This window comes from Gorilla gorilla, chromosome 18 (genome assembly GCF_029281585.2).
Source record: "Gorilla gorilla gorilla isolate KB3781 chromosome 18, NHGRI_mGorGor1-v2.1_pri, whole genome shotgun sequence".
In the NCBI taxonomy this organism is placed as follows: domain Eukaryota; kingdom Metazoa; phylum Chordata; class Mammalia; order Primates; family Hominidae; genus Gorilla; species Gorilla gorilla.
The window spans coordinates 20,718,485-20,738,027 of record NC_073242.2 but is presented as its reverse complement, the minus strand read 5'-3'; the positions used below and the strand labels follow the sequence as shown (position 1 = coordinate 20,738,027).

At 41.4% G+C, this 19,543-nt stretch overlaps 1 protein-coding gene across 3 annotated transcripts in view; it reads left to right on the top strand.

Annotated features, from left to right (window-relative positions):
- The window catches only part of DNAH3 (dynein axonemal heavy chain 3), a 220,705-nt gene that overhangs the window by 47,624 nt on the left and 153,538 nt on the right, over nucleotides 1-19,543 (top strand). For 2 of the 3 annotated variants that reach the window (XM_055365425.2, XM_063700040.1), the window contains 4 exons: nucleotides 4,924-5,108; nucleotides 6,995-7,118; nucleotides 12,886-13,039; nucleotides 14,161-14,305. In XM_055365425.2, the coding sequence (XP_055221400.2) occupies nucleotides 4,924-5,108; nucleotides 6,995-7,118; nucleotides 12,886-13,039; nucleotides 14,161-14,305 (608 nt within the window). Of the gene's footprint in view, nucleotides 1-4,923; nucleotides 5,109-6,994; nucleotides 7,153-12,885; nucleotides 13,040-14,160; nucleotides 14,306-19,543 lie in introns of those variants that run through there. The other variant, XM_063700039.1, reaches the window with a different exon arrangement.

The following is a 19,543-nucleotide window of genomic DNA, read 5'->3' as shown; positions in this document are numbered from 1 at the left end:
GCAATGGTATTTGGCACCAACTGGAGATGAAAAAGTGACCAGAACGTGCACCTTCCAGCAATGAACAGATTATTTTCCAGTTCAAGTTTTTTCTGCCCCTAAGTAAGGGTAGTGAGGAATTCAGGTTCAGGCTAGGAGGTGAACAGTCAAGAGAAAGCGACATGGGGGTTGGAGTAGGCGGGTGGAGGGCATTTGTTAGCAGTTTGTCTCTGATCCTGAAGTTTTTATCTTCTTGCAGGCAAATTCAGGAGAATGCAAACTGCTTCCTGGGCTTGTCTGTCTGAGGTCACAGGCCCTTCTCACTGTTCATCTAGCACATATTTTTGAAACACAAAGTGCTTACAGGCACATTTTCCTTAGAATCACTTCTAGGCAGAATTCTGCTGTATAGGTCCGGGAATTCTGTTGTTCAATCTTTTTCTTTTTCAAAAGGAGGTTTCACTCTATCTGGAGTGCAGTGGCCTGATCATAGCTCATTGTAGCCTCGAACTCCTGGGCTCAAGCAATCCTCTTGCCTCAGCCTCCTGAGTAGCTAGGACTATAGGCATCCACCATCATGGCTGGCAAATTTTCTAATTTTTTTCAGAGACAGGGTCTTGCTATGTTGTCCAAGCTGGATTGTAGTGGTTATTCACAGGTACAGTCACAGTGCACTGTAGCCTCAAATTCCTAGATTCAAGCGATCCTCCTGCCTCTATTTGCATGTCATTTTTCTTTCTTTTTTTTAGACACATGGTCTTGTTCTGTCCCCTAGGCTGGAGTGCAGTAGTGGCGCGATCATAGCTCATGGCAGCCTCGACCTCCCAGGTTCAAGTGATCCCCCTGCCTCAACCTCCTAAGTCTCTTGGGACTACAGGTGTGAGCCACCATGTTTGGTTCCGTTGTTCAATCTTAAACTCTATATTATGCCTTTATTTTACTGACAACTACGTGTTAGACAAGATGTTTTTGGTTGTAATGGATAGAAGCTCAAACAGACTAGCTTGGGTTAAAAAGGGAATTTGCGGCTCACATGTTGAAAAGTTTAGGGTTTCTAGCTTCAGGCCCTCAACGCTGCAATTAGGATGCAATTCCTCTCTCTCTGCTTGGCTTTCCTCCACGTTGGCTCCATTCTCTAACAGGTTCTCTCCAGTTTATGGGCTTCTGCAGCTCCAGGCTTACATGCTCCCGGATTCCTATCCAGAGGAGGCAAAAAGTTTCTTTTTCTATCATCCTTGGAAAAGTCCTGGCCCATGTGAGGTTGGCCTGACTTAGGTCATTTGTACAACATTGAATCAAACACTGGCCAAGAGGATGGCTTAGATCTGGCTGGGTGTTCCCATCTCTGGGGTTGGTGTCAACCCCACCTAAACCACATGAACTGAAAGGGGTGGGGGTCCCCGATGATACATAGGTGTTGTTACAGAAAGAGGTAATGGATGCTTGGCTGAGATGGCAACTGCCTTCTACTGTGTCTCTATTTGAAGGTTAGAAAATGGTTATTCCATGTTATCCTAGCTCTCTTCCTCAAAGCACTTTAAACTATAGACTAAAATGATTTAGTGGCCAGGTGCCATGGCTCACGTCTATAGTCCCAACATGAGATTGGGTTTACTTTGGGAGGTGGAGGCAGGAGGATTGCTTGAGCCCAGGAGTTCGAGACCAGCCTGGGCAACATGGGAAGATACCATCTCTACAAAAATAAAAATTAAGAAATTAGCCAGGCATAGTGGCATGTGCCTGTTGTCCCAGCTACTCAAGAGGCTGAGGCGAGAGGATCACTTGAGCCCCAGAAGTCGAGGCTGCAATGAACCATGTTCACACCACTGCACTCCAGCCTGTGCGTCAGAATAAGACTCTGTCTCAAAAAAAAGAAAAAAAGAGAGAGAGGTATGCAAGTTGAGGCAGGAGTATCACTTGAACTCAGGAGGTCAAGGCTGCAGTGAGCTATGATTGAGGCGCTGCACTCCAGCCTGGGCCACAGAGCAAGACCCTACCTCAAAATAAATAAATGTAAAATAAAATGATTTAGTAATAATCACCGCTATTAATATTATACTGTATACTGTATTATTCATATATGTGTAATTTTAGCATTTTATAGTACTATAAGTTTTACAAAATACATATCAGAAAATCATCAGCAAATTAATAATAATACTAGTGACCATCTTCCCAGCACATGGTATAATCTAGGCACCATGTAAGTACCCTGCACAGAATAGATCTAATCAGGAACTCACAACAGCCCTAAGAGGTTGTTCATTATTTTCCCCATCGTGTTGATGAAGACACTGAGACTCTGACAGGTTAGGCAGTGGCATATCTGGGAATTAACCCATTTTGACCTCAAAGTCCATGTGCAAGCAGCTTTCTCATTCATTGATGAAGAGGTCAGATTGTTGGTTTTGGAGCCAGAACAGCTGGCCTTGTCTCTTGGATCTTCAGTTTCTCTTTTTCTTTTTCTTTTCTTTTCTTTTCTTTCTTTTTTTTTTTTTTTTTTTGAGACAGAGTTTCGCTCTGTTGTTCAGGCTGGAGTGCAGTGGCATGATCTTGGCTCACTGCAACCTCCGCCTCCCAGATTCAAGTGATTCACCAGCCTCAGCCTCCCGAGTAGCTGGGATTACAGGTGCGTGCCACCACACCCGGCTAATGTTTTGTATTTTTAGTAGAGACAGGGTTTCACCATGCTGGTCAGCCTAGTCTCAAACTCCTGATCTCAGGTGATCTGCCTGCCTTGGCCTCCCAAAGTGCTAAGATTACAGGGGTGAACCACCGCACCCAGCCTGTATCTTCAGCTTCTTTGCCTATAGGATATGGGTTTGGGACGAGGACAGCAAAAGGTTTTCAGCCTTCACACTACTCGGACACTTTTTAAAAAATTGAGACAGGGTCTTACTCTGTTGCCCAGACTGGAGTGCAGTGGCATGATCAAAGCTTACTGCAGCCTCGACCTCCTGGGCTCAAGTCATCCTCCTGCCTCAGCCCCCGAAGTAGCTGGGACTACAGTTGCTCACCACTACACCTGGCTAATTTTTGCATTTTTTGTAGTGATGGAGTTTTGCCATTTGCCCAGGCTGGTCTCAAACTCCCCGGCTCAAGCAATACTCCCACTTCAGCTTCCCAAACTGCTGGGATTACAGGCGTGAGCCACCACACCCGGCCTACTTAGAGACTTTCTTTGGAAAGTTTGAGCCATGCATTTTTTTCCCTTAAGCAATCATCCATTTGTTCCTGTCAAATCAAAGCAACTTGGTGCCTTAGTTGATCAGTGCATTCATCCTTATCCAAATAAATGTATAATGTCCTTAAGTCTTTTTAATATAAGTGAAAATAAGAGCCTCATTCTGAACCCAGGAATATCTAAGAATGCAGACACCCCAGGTTGGCAGCTGAACTCCAGGTTGGTGGCTGACTTCTGAAGTTTCTGTCTGCCTTAAAAATAACATCAACAGGGCTGGGCGCAGTGGCTTACGCCTGTAATCCCAGCACTTTGGGAGGCTGAGGCGGGTGGATCATGAGGTCAGGAATTGAAGACCAGCCTGGTCAAGATGGTGAAACCCCATCTCTACTAAAAATACAAAAATTAGCCGGGTGTGGTGGTGGGTGGGGGCGGTGCCTGTAATCCCAGCTACTAGGGTGGCTGAGGCAGAGAATTGCTTGAACCTGGGAGGAGGCGGAGGTTGCGGTAAGCTGAGATCACACCACTGTGCACCAGCCTGGGTGACAGAGCAAGACTCCATCTCAAAAAAGAAAAAAGAAAAAAGTCATGATCAAGTAATAGTAACAAAACTATGATATCATTGCTAACATTTGTTGAGGGCCACTCTGTGCTAGGAGTGGACGTATTGCGGATAATTTGCTTCTAATTGTAGTTAAGATGCCAAGACCGTCAGTCATTTGCTTTTGCATAAATTAGAGCATATTCAAATTATCTGTATAATAACATCATTTTTCAGTCTTATGTTTGAAAAGTGGCCAGTTAGACCTGGTAGTCCCAGTAATGGAACATTTTCTCTGCCAAGAGGGATTACCTGTAGCCCATGAGGATAAACTTACTGTTGTTCTGTTAAAAGCAATGATTAAGGCCGGGTGTGGTGACTCACGCCTGTAATCCCAGCACTTTGGGAGGCCAAGGCAGGCAGATCACCTGAGGTCAGGAGTTCAAGACCAGACTGGCCAACATGGCAAAACCCCATCTCTACTTAAAATACAAAAATTAGCCGGGTATGGCGGCAGGCACCTGTAATCCCAGCTACTCGGGAGGCTGAGGCAGGAGAATTGCTTGAGCCCGGGAAGCAGAGGTTGCAGTGAGCTATCACACCACTGTAATCCAGCCTGGGTGACAGAGCAAGACTCTGTCTCAAAAAAAAAAAAAAAAGATCAAAAATTAATTTAGTGCTCTATTTCAACACAAAATGTGATGAATTGCTGGTGGTGGTGGTGGTGGATTGGTCTAAATCTAGGTTCTGTGTATGAGAGGTAGTATGGTGTATTTGTTAAGAGTATGAGCTTTGGAGTCAATTAACCCAGGTGCAGATCTTGGCTCTGACACCCACATACCATGTTGCTTTTGATAATGTTACTCAGAGTCACTTTCTTCCATTAGAAAGTATAGATAATAGTAGTATCTACCTCTTAGAATTGTTGTGAGGATTAAATGAGTTAATCTATGTAAATGATTAGAATGGGGTGTGGCACTTCATAATGGCTTAATACGTAACAGGTATTATTATCATTACAACTGCTATTATTCCTGGAGTTTAGTGTGCGTGTGAATATTATCCATCAAGGATTTGCAGGCAGGGAAAAAATAAAAAAAAAATTTCTTTTTTTTCAAATAGGAATTATGTATTTTGAGCATGGAGTCTTACAAGAAAGTCATTTTAGATGGTGATGATGGTGATGATGATGATAATAACAATGGCTGTTTCTTTTCTGTAGCATTTGTAATCAGTACAGCCACATCGCAGACAAAGTCAGTGAGGTTCCTGCCAACACTAAGGAGCTGGTATCCCTCATTGAATTCCTAAAGAAATCCAGTGCTGTCACTGTGTTGAAACTCAGGAGGCAACTTAGAGATGCAAGTGAACGGCTGGAGTTCCTGATGGACTATGCAGACTTGCCGTGTAAGTCCAATGCCATGTGTGACCATCAAAATGCATACCTATATGTATATTTTATATTTGTATATATAACATTTCAAATAGTCTATATGTATTTATATATTTAGGGGTAAAGTGTTGAGCAAAAGGAAGTTGTATGAATTCTACCACTAAATATCAAAGAGCTGCCTTTCAAGTGCCCCCATATGTTAGAGGCACGAATTTTATACTCATATCCACAGTAATTTGAATCACACAAAAGGAATCTTGTTAGACACAAAGGAGACATAGACACTTGACCTCCAGTTCTTTTTTTTTTTTTTTTTAGATGGAGTCTCGCTCTGTCACCAGGTTGGAGTGTAGTGGTGTAATCTCGGCTCACTGTAACTTCCGCCTCCTGGGTTCAAGCAATTCTCCTGCCTCAGCCTCCCAAGTAGCTGGGACTACAGGCACGTGCCACCATGCCCAGCTAATTTTTGTATTTTTAGTAGAGACGGGGTTTTACCATGTTGGCCAGGATGGTCTCTATCTCTTGACCTCATGATCTGCCCGCCTCAGCCTCCCAAGTGCTGGGATTACAGGCGTGAGCCATGGCGCCTGGCCAACCTCCAGTTCTTAGATCCCTGTCTTGGCATCTGTGTCTTGTGTTCCTGGAAAAGTCACTTCCAAATGCAGAATCATTTTTTTAAATGAGTAGATTTTACTTATCTGTAATCTTTTATTTATTTAATTTTTTTGTCGAGACAGAGTCTTGCTCTGTCATCCAGGCTGTAGTGCAGTGCCACCCTCGGCTCACTGCAACCTCTGCCTCTCAGGGTCCATCAATTCTCATGCCTCAGCCTCCCGAGTAGCTGGAATTATAGGCACATGCCACCACACCCAACTAATTTTTGTATTTTTAGTAGAGACAGAGTTTCTCCATGTTGGCCAGGCTAGTCTTGAACTCCTGGCCTCAAGTGATCTGCCTGCCTCGACCTCCCAACGTACTGGGATTATAGGCGTGAGCCACAGCCCCCGGCCACCCATCTGTAATCTTCATCAATCCCACTTTTGAAGAGGCCGAGACACTTTTCTTCATACTCCTGTGTATTGTAAAAGGAAAAAAAATAGTCAGGGCTCCTTGAAAGTTTGTTGGGCCAAGTTAGAGTTTTAAAGTGAGAAGCAGATTCTGAAGGAAAAGTTAATAACCTCTCAACAAGCCATTTTCTATCTGAAAATACCTGTGAATTACTTGGTGTTCACAGTGTATGGATGTCAGGGGGAGGTTGATGGGAGGGAGAGATGGGGACTGGGAGTGAAAAGTTGTTCCCTAACCATCCACCTGCATGTTCACGAGCTGTGCCCTCAACCCCTGGATACACCGTGGACTCTCACTGTGGGCTCTGCCTCCCGAAATTCACAAAGGAAACCCAGGGTGGACATTTTAATTCACCAGAGTCATACAATGGGTAGGGCATTTGGCTTTGATACCATGACTGCCATTTAACCTAAAGGGAAACCGACATGCAGATGAAGTGAAATAGTTTGAACTGTGGAACGAGAGCATCAATCTGGGTTTCTGACTTGACTCAGACCTAGCCTAGGAAGGCAATCAAGCAGAGAGGTTAGAACACAGGCTTTGGAATTAGACCTGGATTTGAATTCCTCTCTGATGCCTTCTAGCAGTGTAACCTTGACCACTAGGCTCAATGGCTGTGTTTGCCATCTGTGCAAACAAGGATGATAATATCATCTACCTTCTAGCCTGGCCCTTAGTAAGTGCTCAACAAATGTCGCTGTCACTCATCCATGTGTTCATTGCCACCCCTACACCAGTCCTGTTGACCTCTTGTTCTGTCTAATTAATTCGCCACATGCTGACCCGACCTATGCTAAACAGTGTCCTGGAGCAGGCAGTATGTGTTTTGCAGATGAGGACATCAAATTGAACAGCACTCTGTTCCTCTGGCCAGACCAGATTGAAGATATCTTTGACAACAGCCGGAACTTTCTCCTTCACAAGAGGGATCAGGCAGAAATGGATCTGATTAAAAGGTACCGGGAGAGTCTGGGATTGTTTTGGAAATGAGACCTGACTTCTTCACCCATGCTGCAGGTTCCTGGTTCTGTCTAAGCCATCCCCCAGCCCACTCCATGGCAATGTGTGGGCGAAGTCTGAAAACAATTGGTGGAGAAGGCATTTCCTTTGGTTTCCCACTGAGGGATGTTTTCTTTAAGACTGCTTCACTGTAATAACCTCTGCTAATGTCTTCCCTTCCTGCCTTGAATAATTGGAATTTGGTGGTGCAGAGAGAAAAAGGCAAAACTAGTGGCATGTTATAACGGCCTCCCCAATAATAATAGTGAAATTGTCAGCCTTAATTGGAGACCACAGATCTGTAAGATATCAAGATATCAAGATAATAAAGGCATGGCAGGGGGGCTGAGAAATTGCCTATTTTGCAGCTGGTCTTATTCTGAGCTAATGTGGCTGTAATCACTTATTCATTCATTATTTGTCAATTCAGTTGGTATTTATTGCGGATTTTCATGACGTGCTATGCTCTATTCTAGACATATATGTGTGTTTGGCTGCTAAATAAAGATTTTAATCCAGCGACATAGAAAATATAGACATACTGACAAATCCAATAATGTCAAGTGAAGTGGGCCAGTGCCATGGATGTGGTTTTACACACACACACACACACTCACTCCAGGTTCACGTTTTGATTATGACCTGCAGATTCATATCAATTACCCTGTCCCCTTCACATAAGAAACTCCCACTCCCAACTTGAGCTGCCATAATTCCTGCAAATACTTACAAGAAAGGACAAGAATAGATAAAAGCAGGGATTTCTACACCAAATGGGAGAGTTTTGGCCGAAGGGTCAACCCATGTAGTTGCTACCTGGAAAATGTGGCCTAAGTGTGCTCCCCAGGGAGTGCAAAAAATTAGTGTGTGTGTGTTTGTGAGTGTGTGTGTATTTTCCTGCCTCCACCTGAATGGATACTGGCCCTGGAGCCCAGAACTTAGCCTGATGGAAGGAATTGATTTCTGTTTAAATTAATAGACTATGTTTTAGAGCAGTTTTAGATTCACAGCAAAACTGTGAGCAGAAAGTACAAAGAATTCCCATATACCTCCCAACTCCCCCACCCTGCCCCCCACACACACCCCCCCACACACACACCCTCTACACCCTCTTCTATGGAACTGATTTTTTTTTCCATAGGTTTTTGGGGGAACAGGTGGTATTTGGTTACATGAGTAAGTTCTTTAGTGGTGATTTCTGAGATTTTGGTGTACCCATCACCTGAGCAGTATACACTGAACCCAATTTGTAGTCTTGTATCCCTTACCCCCCTCCCACCCTTTCCCTGGAGTCCCCAAAGTCCATTGTATCATTCTTATGCCTTTGCATCCTCATAGTTTAGCTCCCACTTATGAGCGAGAACATACGATGTTTGGTTTTCCATTCCTGAGTTACTTCACTTAGAATAATAGTCTCCTGGCCGGGCATAGTGGCTCATGCCTGTAATCTCAGCACTTTGGGAGGCCGAGGCAGGCAGATCATGAAGTCAAGAGATTGAGACCATCCTGACCAACATGCTGAAACCAGCCTGGTGAAAGAGTGAGATTCTGTCTCAAAAAAAAAAAAATAATAATAGTCTTCAATCCATCCAGAATGCTGCAAATGCCATTAATTCATTCTTTTTATGGCTGAGTAGTATCCACTCTATATATTTACCACTTTTTTATGTCTAACCAGAAAGTAAAATCATTTTCCCCCAGCAATTTCTTTATTTGCTTTTTAATATATTTTAACTTTTATTTTAGGTTCAGGAGTACATGTGCAGGTTTGTTATATAAGTAAACTTACAACTTGGGTGGCAAAATCACTTTTTTTGTTAGATAAATAAACAGAAGGCTCATCTTTTTGAGACTCTGTGCCCCTCATCTAGAGAACGGGATAGAATCAGACCCTCTCTCATGGTGCTGAAGGATGAAATGAGATGATCCGAGATTGTGCTTAGGTGGTAAACAGCACGTGGTAGGAATTCCAAAACTATCAGCTTCCTTCTCCCTTTGAACAGGGACCTCTGTGGGGAGAAAAACGCTTCTCAACTTCCAAGCCATCAATTTTGCATGCATGATTTTAGAATATTACTGCAAGACCAATTAGAGACAGTAAATGCTGTTGAAGTTAGGAGGAGTGAGGGGTGGCTCTGTGAGGAATGGGAACAATTGTCATTTATGACGAGAGGAGTAGAGTGTCCTTGTCTCCTTCTGAGGGGTAACTCTCAGCTTGATTTCATCCACTGGTTCCCCAGCTCTTAACAGCAGGGGCCAGCAGAGGGCGGCTCTAGAAGAGGCTCAGCAGGGCAGCCCTGGGCTCAGCCCTCTCTTCGGTGAACGTTTAAATCCTTATGTCCATCATGTTGCATTAATCCTGAGAACAGCCTGTGAGATGGATTAAGCCATATTCATGCATCCATCCATCTCATGAGAAAACAATCTTGCTTCCTCTGCAAGAAATCTGGCTTTATTTTCCCAGTCCACATTAATGGTTTTGGGGTTCCATGCCGATTATTCTCCGTTTGCTGTTCCTACCCCACCCTCCGGCTCTGCACCTGGAAGGTGATGCCCAATCTGCAGTGTTGGATTCTCTTGTCTGTTGGATCTGGGCTGGGCCCTGTCCATGGAGTCCTGCAGGAGGTGGGAGAGTAGCTAGCAAGCTTTTCCTCCCCTCCCTCCCTGCCTGGCCCTGGGGCTCAGAGGCAGTAGCTGCATCCCTCTGATGTCAATGCCTCCTCTTCCATGGTTCCAGTTTTCCATTGTCCCCAGCCTGGGGGTCCTAATGACTTCCCTCTGATGCTAGTCTCTGGGTGCCTCACTGTCTGCTATTTGTTCCTTTAATCCTATCCATATCTCACCCCTGCAAGTAATCCTTAAAGTATCTTTCTTTGAACATGGGAGTGAATTCTATTTCCTGCCAGAATCCTCCTCTTACACTCTAAATGGTCCCACAAATACAACTCTTATTCAACCTAATTTCATGAGTGCCTACTATTTGCTAATGATTGTATTATTCTATGGAATGTAATATATTGGGATATATATATAGGAATTTATATGAAATATGTGTGGAATTTACATATATACACACACACATACACACAGCTAGTCACTGACTTACGATGGTTCAACTTAACGATTCTTTGACTTTCTGATGGTGTGAAAGTGATATTTTGAGTACCCATACAACCATTCTGTTTTTCACTTTCAGTATGGTATACAATAAGTTACATGGGATAGTCAACACTTCATTATAAAACAGGCTTTGTCTTAGACGATAACTGTGGACTAATGTGAGTGTTCTGAGTGCATTTAAGATAGGCTAGGCTAAGCTCTGATGTTCAGTAGGTTAGGTGTATTAAATGAATTTTCAATTTCCAGTATTTTCAAATTGCAATAGGTTTATAGGGATGTAACCCCATTTTAAGTCAAGGAGCAGTTGTTTGTATGTGTGTGTGTTGCGGGGACATGAAAGTACTTTGGAAACTATAATGTACTTAGCAATTATAAGAAATTAGAAACAATAATAATAGTAATATTTTAAGGTAATCACTGAGCTTACATGCAGTTGCCCTCTGGGAGGAATTCAAAACTGCTTTCATCAGAGATTTCTACGTGAGTATAGTATTTGGAGCTTCAAAAAGAATTTAATGATGTGAAAAGGCACTTAGCAGCACCTAATTGCATGTACAACAGAAGAATAATAAGCATTGCCTCTCTCCCCCATCAGTTCATCCAACTCAGTGGTAGGTTCCATGGTTCTGGAAGTTATGTGATATTTGCACGATGGATGACTCAGGGATGTGAGCTGCTGCTCTCTGCCATAAAAGGGCAAAGGAAAACACTTTGGCACCCTGGAAGAAGAAGGGAAGACGTCTTACTTAGGGAGAGCACCCGACATTGTGTTTCACCAAAGCCTAAGGATTCAGATAGAACACGGTTCCTTGCTTATAGTGGATGTTCACCATTTTAATGAGTGAATGAATGAAATGTTTTTACACTAAGGATATTCTTGAAAATGAACACTGACCAGAGTCTAAAATTACAGCTTATTACAAAACAAAAATAAAAAGCTGAGAAAAGGAATGGAGGCTGGAATATGTGGCTCATGCTTGTAATCCCAGTACTTTGGGAGGCCAAGGTGGGCGAATCACCTGAGGTCAGGAGTTCGAGACTAGCCTGGCCAACATGGTGAAACCGCATCTCTATGAAAAATACAAAAATTAGTTGGGCGTGGTGGCGGGCACCTATAATCTCAGCTACTTGGAGGCTGAGGCTGGAGAATCACTTAAAACTGGGAGGCAGAGGTTACAATGAGCCAAGATTGTGCCATTGCACTCCAGAAAGAAAGAGATAGAGAGAGAGAGAGAGACTCAAACCACTTGAAAATTAATTCTCTAAATCATGTTTAAGAAAAAAGTAACATTAAAACTGCCATAACAGAATTAAGCATTCTTAGGATAACCAAATTTATGAAATGTCACTATAGCTGATCTCAATGACAAGTTCTGTTATTTGTTCGAAGAGTATTGATTATTTGCCATGTATCAGATGGTCTAACTGCTGAAGACACTAAAAGGAATTAAGGAGACAAGAAACATATTTATTTCCTTGAACAGGGCTGGGTAAAAATTAATAAATAAGTAAAAATCAACTGTATTTATAGAGTTTACATTTTAGTGAATGTGAGCAAACACTTATGTATTGACTATTGTATACCAGGCTCAATTCTGAGCTTTTTTTTGTTATTGTTGTTCTCATTGACTTTAACTATTAAGCTGGTATTTTTTTATCCTTGTTTTATCTACCAGAGGCACAGAGTGTTTAAGTGACTTTCCCAAGACTACATAGCTACTAAGTGGCAAGATGGGAATTTGAAGCTAGCTTGTTTGTCTCAAGACCCTGTCCACTTCACACTATATTATTCTACCTCATTAGAGAAAGGGAGCAGTTCTCATTGAGACCTGCTTTGTTGATAATATGGATGAAGTTGATAAATCTCTGGAAAGGTCTCTCCTGATCACTGTAGCTACAGTAGCCCTCCACTTCCGTCTGCTAGTCATTCTGCCCTATTTTATTTTCTTCAGAGCATTTATTACTAACAGAAATATTTTATTGTTTGTCCTGTCTATGGATTTATTCATCCATTCATCCAACCATCCATCCATTCATCCATCCATCCATCCATCCATCCATCATCCATCCATCCATCCATCCATCCATCCATCCATCCATCTATCCATCCATCCATCCATCCATCCATCCATCCATCCATGTCTATTGTCTAGGTCTCCCTCAGTTAAAATAGAAGCTCCATGAAGGTAGAGAACTTAATAGCATACTTTGCAAATATATTCCTGATGCCTAGGGCAGTTATAGAATATATTAGGCACTCAATAATAAATGTCTAATGGCTGAATGAATAAACAGTATGTATACGTGTACATATATCTTATACGTATTCACCTGTACAGGAAAATACCTGGAAATGTTTAACCACCAACAGGCTCACAACAGCTCGATTTCTGGGAGGTGGTCTTATAGGTAGTTTAACTTATTTTTCCATCTTCATTTATCTTGAGAGAGAGAGAGAAAGATGGAGTTGGGAGTATTGGGGGAGGAAATCTGCAGGTAACTGATCAAATTCTCTGCAGGCTTAAATATGGGCAAGCAGTGCTGATGTTTTGAAAGTGCACAAAATGCAAAGTCCAAAGGTAACCAGGCTGTCTTTATTTTCAGATGCTCAGAATTTGAGTTGAGACTTGAGGGCTACCACAGAGAACTGGAAAGTTTTAGGAAGCGCGAAGTGATGACTACAGAAGAAATGAAGCACAATGTTGAAAAGCTTGATGAGCTTTCAAAGAACCTAAATCAGGCGTTTGCAGAGTTTGAGGTTTGGAATCTTGAGATGGGGACTTATGATGCTGTACTGGTCTATTGGTTCTGATCCTTGGTTGTGAATTTCCTATTTCCTAATAGCATCTACTAGGTGGATAGTATTGGTTAACTCATTGGCCAGTTCTTTCATTGGTACTTTCTTTTTTCTTTTCTTTTCTTTCTTTTTTTTTTTTTTGAGACAAGGTCTCACTCTGTTGCGCAGGCTGGAGTGCAGTAATGTGACCTCATCTCACTGCAACCTCCACCTCCTGGGTTCAAGTGATTCTCCTGCCTCAGCCTTCCAAGTAGCTGGGATTACAGGCGTGTGCCACCATGCCCAGCTCATTTTTTGTATTTTTAATAGAGAGAGAGTTTTGCCATGTTGGCCGGGCTGGTCTTGAACTCCTGACCCCAAGTGATCCGCCTGCCTCAATCTCCCAAAGTGCTGGGATTACAGGCATGAGCCACCACACCTGGCTCACTGGTACTTCCAACTACCTTTTCCCATATCCCTTCATGACACCAGACTTTTCCCTTTATTAGTTACTGAACACCCAAAGAAGAAATTATAGTAAGGTAATTGTTCACATATACTGAGCATTTATTATGTGCTTAGCAATGGTCAAGAGCTTCATATGCAATATTTCACTTAATGCCTGTAACACATCTTTGGGTTAGGTACTGTTATTATCCTCACTTATCCCTGAAGTAAGAGAACTAAGTCTTGGAGAAGCTAAGTAACTGTCCCCAAAGATCAGCTAGTAAGTTCTTTAACCATTAAAATTCTTACCTCTGAGGCAAGTCAGTACAAGGAGGTAACATCATATATGTAGCTAAAGTACATATGAAAATTATGAAAACGGAGATATGGCTGTCATAGAGTGGAAACAGAGATGATAGGGCAAGTAGCTGATTATCCTACAGTTTCAACCAGACAGACCTCAGCTGCCAAGGTCCTTGGAGGTGACAGAGGGACATTCTTGCTTGAGTTCATGCTTTAGTTTCCTCTGTTACTCTCCAGATGAATAAGCATTTCCCTCCACTTGGTTTTCAAGGCACTGACGAATTTGCCCTGGTGTCTTCGAGGGCGTAGGAGAATAACCCATCCCACAAACAGCATCTCCTTTTGCCTTGCAGTTGATCAATAAGGAGGAAGAGCTATTGGAAAAGGAGAAGAGTACCTACCCTCTTCTGCAGGCCATGCTGAAGAACAAAGTACCTTATGAGCAGCTGTGGTCGACAGCCTATGAGTTCAGCATCAAGTCGGAGGAATGGATGAATGGTATGTGGTGATCTCACTCTGCTGGGACAGATGGGGATGGGGTGGAGGATCCACCCAGTCACTTCTGAAATATGGTTTGCACTTAAGAATCTGGCTGGACTTTTAATCAGATTCTGACACTCCAGATTAAGGCAGCCACAGTCAAAATTATCTGATGTGATAATAAAAATGGAAGGTGGAGAAAAAGCCAGATCTATTTCCAGGGTAAAACACAATAGGCAGCCACCCAGAGTCACGACTTAGATTTGCAGATGGTAGGAGAACAGATGGCAGTTTCACGATGGTGCTGCTTCAGGAAAGGCCAGGGCGCCAGGGTGCCATAGACATCTGTAAACTACGTTTTACTCTAGGATCTGGGGTCCAGAAAGGTATTGAGGAGTTGGAATCAACAGGACTTAATGATTGATCCGATATGGGTTAAGGGGCAGGGAGGAAGAGGTTACTATCCTCTCAAAGGTAAGAATTTTATTGCCTCAGAGGTAAGAATTTTAATGCTTAAAGAACTTACTAGCTGACCTTTGGGAAAAGTTACTTAGCTTCTCAAAGACTTAGTTCTCTTACTTCAGGGATGAGTGAGGATAATAACAGCAAAGAACCAACTTCCAGATGACTGGCTCAGGCAATTTGGTTGGTATTACCATCACTGAACAAGAGAAGTGACAGATTTGTTGGGAAACAAAACAAAACAAAACAAACAAATAAAAAAAACCCCATCAACTTGAATACATTGAGTTTGAGGCACCTGGAAACAATCAAATGGGAATATTAAATAGCAATTGAATGTATCAGTGTGGATTTTAGGAGAGAGATTTGGCGGGTGGGATTTATGTTGGGGAATAATTGATGTGTAGATTACAATCAAAGCCATGAATGATAACACCTGTGGGGGGTGTTTAAGAACAGAGGACAAAATCGGAGATCCTTGTCTGGGTGCAGTGGCTCACACCTGTAGTCCCAGCACTTTGAGAGGCTGATGCAGGGAGATTGCATGAGCCCAGGAGTTCGAGACCAGCCTCAGTAACATAGTGAGAACCCTGTCTCTACAAAAAATAAAAAATCAGCCAAGTGTGATGGTGCACGTGTAGTCTCAGCTACTTGAGAAGCTAAGATGGGAGGAACGCTTGAGCCCAGGAGATCAAGGCTGCAGTAAGCTATGATCTGCTTACTACACCCCAGCTTGGGCATCAGAGCAAAACCTTGTCTCAAAAAAAAAAAAAAAAAAAAAAAAATCAGAGACCCTTATGTTTGAGCCTTTGGCAAGTTTCTAGTGCTTCAGTATTTATAAACACAAGAAAGCCAGTCATGGTGGCTCATACCTGTAATCCCAGCACTTTGGGAGGCCAAGGTGGAAGGATTACTTGAGCTCAGGAGTTTAAGACCAGCCTGAGCAACTTAGCAAGACCTTATTTCTACTAAAAACAAAATGAAAAAGTTAGCTGGGCACGGTGGTGTGCACCTATAGTCCCAGCTACTCAGGAGGCTGAGGCAGGAGGATCGCTTGAACCTGGGAGGTTGAGGCTGCAATCAGCTGTGATGGCACTACTGCACTCCAACCTGGGAGACAGAGTGAGACCCTGTCTCAAAAAAATACAGTATTTATAAATTACCAAGTGTTTTTATTAGAAATAGGTATTGTATTTTAAAAACATTTTACATTTTATTTTTAAATTTATATACATTAAAATGGACATTTTTGGCATACATTTCTATGAATTTTAACAGTTGTTGACTTTCATATAAACATCACTACAATCAGAAAACAGCAATTTCATCAACTCAATAAATTTCTTTGGACTGTCTCCTTGTGGTCAAATCCTCCCCCCAGTTGTAACCCCTGGCAACTATTGATCTCTTCATTGTTCCTATAGTTTTGTCCTTTTGAGGCTCCTCCTACAAATGGAATGATACAGTATGCAATCTTTCAAGACTGCTTCCTTCACTCAGCACACTGCCTTTAAGATTCATCCGAGTTGTTGGATGTAGCAATAGGTCATTTCCTTTTATTGCGAGTAGTATCCCATTCTATGGATACACCAGCTTAACAATTTACCCATTGTTTTCACTCTCAGACTATTATAAATAGAGATGCTGTAAATATTTATGTCAACGTTTTTGTGTCAATATAAGTTTTTATTTCTCTAGGGTAAATGCCCAGGAGTGGATTGCTGAATTATATTTAAAGTATATGTGCAAGTTTATAAGAAAATGCCAAATTTAGTTTTCCACAGTGGCTGTGCCATTGTGCATCCCTCACCAATGTGTGATAATTCCAGTTGTTCCACCTCTTCATCAGTGTATTAGTCCATTTTCATACTGCTATGAAGAAATACCTGAGACTGGGTAATTTATAAAGAAAAAGAAGTTTAATGAACTTAACAGTTCCACATGGATGGGGAGGCCTCACAATCATGGTGGAAGGTGAAGGAGGAGCAAAGGCACTTCTTACATGGCGGCAGGCAAGAGAGCATGTGCAGGGGAACTGAGCTTTATAAAACCATCAGTTCTCATGAGACTTATTCACTATCATGAGAACAGCATGGGAAAACTCGACCCCATGATTCAGTTACCTCCCACCAGATCCCTCCCACAACATGTGGGGATTATGGGAACTATAATTCTAGATCACATTTGAATGGGGACACAGCCAAACCATATCAACCAGCCACTGGGTATTATTGTCCATATATATATTTGAGATGGAGTGTCACTTTGTCATACTTTGTACAGTGGTGTGATCTCAGCTCGCTGCAGCCTCCGCCTCCTGGGTTCAAGCAATTCTCCCACCTCAGCCTCCCATTTAGCTGGGATTACAGGAGCATGCCACCACACCTGGCTAATTTTTGCATTTTTAGTAGAGCCGGGGTTTCACCATGTTGGCCAGGCTGATCTCAAACTCCTGACCTCAGGTGATCCACCTGCCTTGGCCTCCCAAAGTGCTGGGATTACAGGTGTGAGCCACTGTGCTTGGCCTGTATTTTTTTATTTTAGCCATTCTCATAAGTAGTTGTGATGTCTCATTATGATTTTAATTTGCATTTCCCCAATGCCTAATGATCTTGAACATTTCTTTATGCGCATACCTGTCATTTGTATATCCTCTTTGGTGAAGTGTCTGTTCAAGTCTTTTACCCATTTGTTTAACTAGTTGTTTGATTTCTTACTGTTGAGTTTTGTGAGGTCTTTATAAATTTTGTGAGATATGTGATTTACAAATATTTTCTCCAAGTCCATGGCTTGTTTTTTTATTCTCTTTATAGTGTCTTTCACAGAGAAAAAGGTTTTAATTTTGATGATGTCCAACGTATCAATTTTTCTTTTATGGATTGTGCTCTTGGTATCATCTCTAAGGACTCTTAGCCTAACCCTGGTCATGAAGATATTCTCCTATATTTTCTTCTAGATTTTTTGTGGTTTTATGTTTTACATTTAGACCTATGGTCCATTGTGAGTTAATTTTTTTAAAATACGAGGCTTAGTTCAAGTTCATTGTCTTACATATAAATGTCCAATGGTTCCAGTAATTGGAAAAAAAATTTTTTTATCCACTTAATTGTATCTTTGTCAAAAATCAGTTGTCCATATCTTCGTAGGTTGATGTCTTGACTCTATTCTGTTCTGCCAATCTATATGTCAAGCCTTTCACTGATACCACATCAACTTGACAATTGTATTTTTATAGAAAGTCTTAAAATCACATAGTGTGATTCTTCTGCCTTCATTTTTCTTTTTAAAATTTTATTTTGAGTATTTTAGTCCCTTTATTTTTCCACATAAATTTGAGAATCAGTTTGTCTATACATACCAAAAAACTCTGCTGGGATTTTGTTGGAAATGTTTTAAATCTATAGATCAATTTGGAAAGAATTCACATCTTTATTACATTGAGTCTTTCAATCAATGGACACTTTACACCTCTTCAATTACTTAGTTCTCCTTTTACTTCTTTTTATCAGTGTTTTGCAGGTTTCAGCATACAGCTCCTATGCATGTTTTGTTAAACTTATACATAAATATTTCCTTTTTTGGAGCTATTGTAAATGATGTATGTTTTTGAATTTCACTTTTTGAGGTAAGTACTATGAAGCACAATTGCTGGATTATATGATAAGAATATGTTTAGTTTTGTAAGAAACGGCCAAACTGTCTTTCAGAGTTGCTGTACCGTTTTGTATTTCCACCAATATAAATGACATTTCCTGTTGCTCCACATCCTTGCCAGCATTTAGTGTTGTCAGTGTTTTGAGTTTTGACCATTTTAATAGGTGTGTAGTGGTATCTGTTGTTGGCTATTGTTGTTGGTATTGTTTTTAAATTGAGATGAGGGTCTCACTAATTTGCCCCAGCTGGCCTCAGATTCCTGGGCTCAAGCAATCCTCCCACCTTGGCCTCCCAAAGTGTTGGGATTATAGGCATGAGCCACCATACCCAGCCACTCATTGTGTTTTAATTTGTAGTTCCTTAATGGCAATGATATTGGACATCTTTTCATATGCTTATTCACCTCCTGTATATCTTCTTAGATTAGGTATTTGTTCAGAGCTTTTGCCTATTTTTAAGTTTCAGGTTTTTGTTTTCCTATTGTTGAATTTTTAAACATTCTTTGTATATTTAGATAATAGTCATTTATGAGATCTTTTTTTTTTTTTTTTGCAAATATTTTCTTCCAGACTGTGCCTTTTTTATTCTCTTGACAACATCTTTTACAGGGGAGAATCTTTTCATTCCTAGTTTATCATTTTTTTCCCATGTGTTGTGCCTTCTGTGTTGTAACTAAAAAGCCATTCTCAAATCCAAGGTCATCCATATTTTCTCCTATGTTATCTTCTAGGAATTTTATAGTTTTCCATTTTAGATTTAAGTCTATGATCCATTTTGAGTTAATTTTTGTGAAGGGTGTAAGATCCGTGTCTAGATTCTTTTTTTGTGTGTATATATAGATGTCCAATTTTTTCATCTTTATTTGTTGAAAAGGCTATCTTTTCTCTATTATATTGCCTTTGCTCTTTTATCAAAGACCAGTTGACTATATTTGTGTGGTTCTATTTCTGGATAGGTTATGTATTCTGTTCCACTGATCTATGTGACTTTCTTTTGCCAATACCACACTTTTTTGATTACAATAGTTTTATAGTAACTCTTGAAGCTGGCTAGTATCAGTCCTCTGACTTTATTCTTCTCCTTCAATATTGTGTTGGCTATTCTGGATCTTTTACTTCTCTGTGTAAATTTTAGAATTGG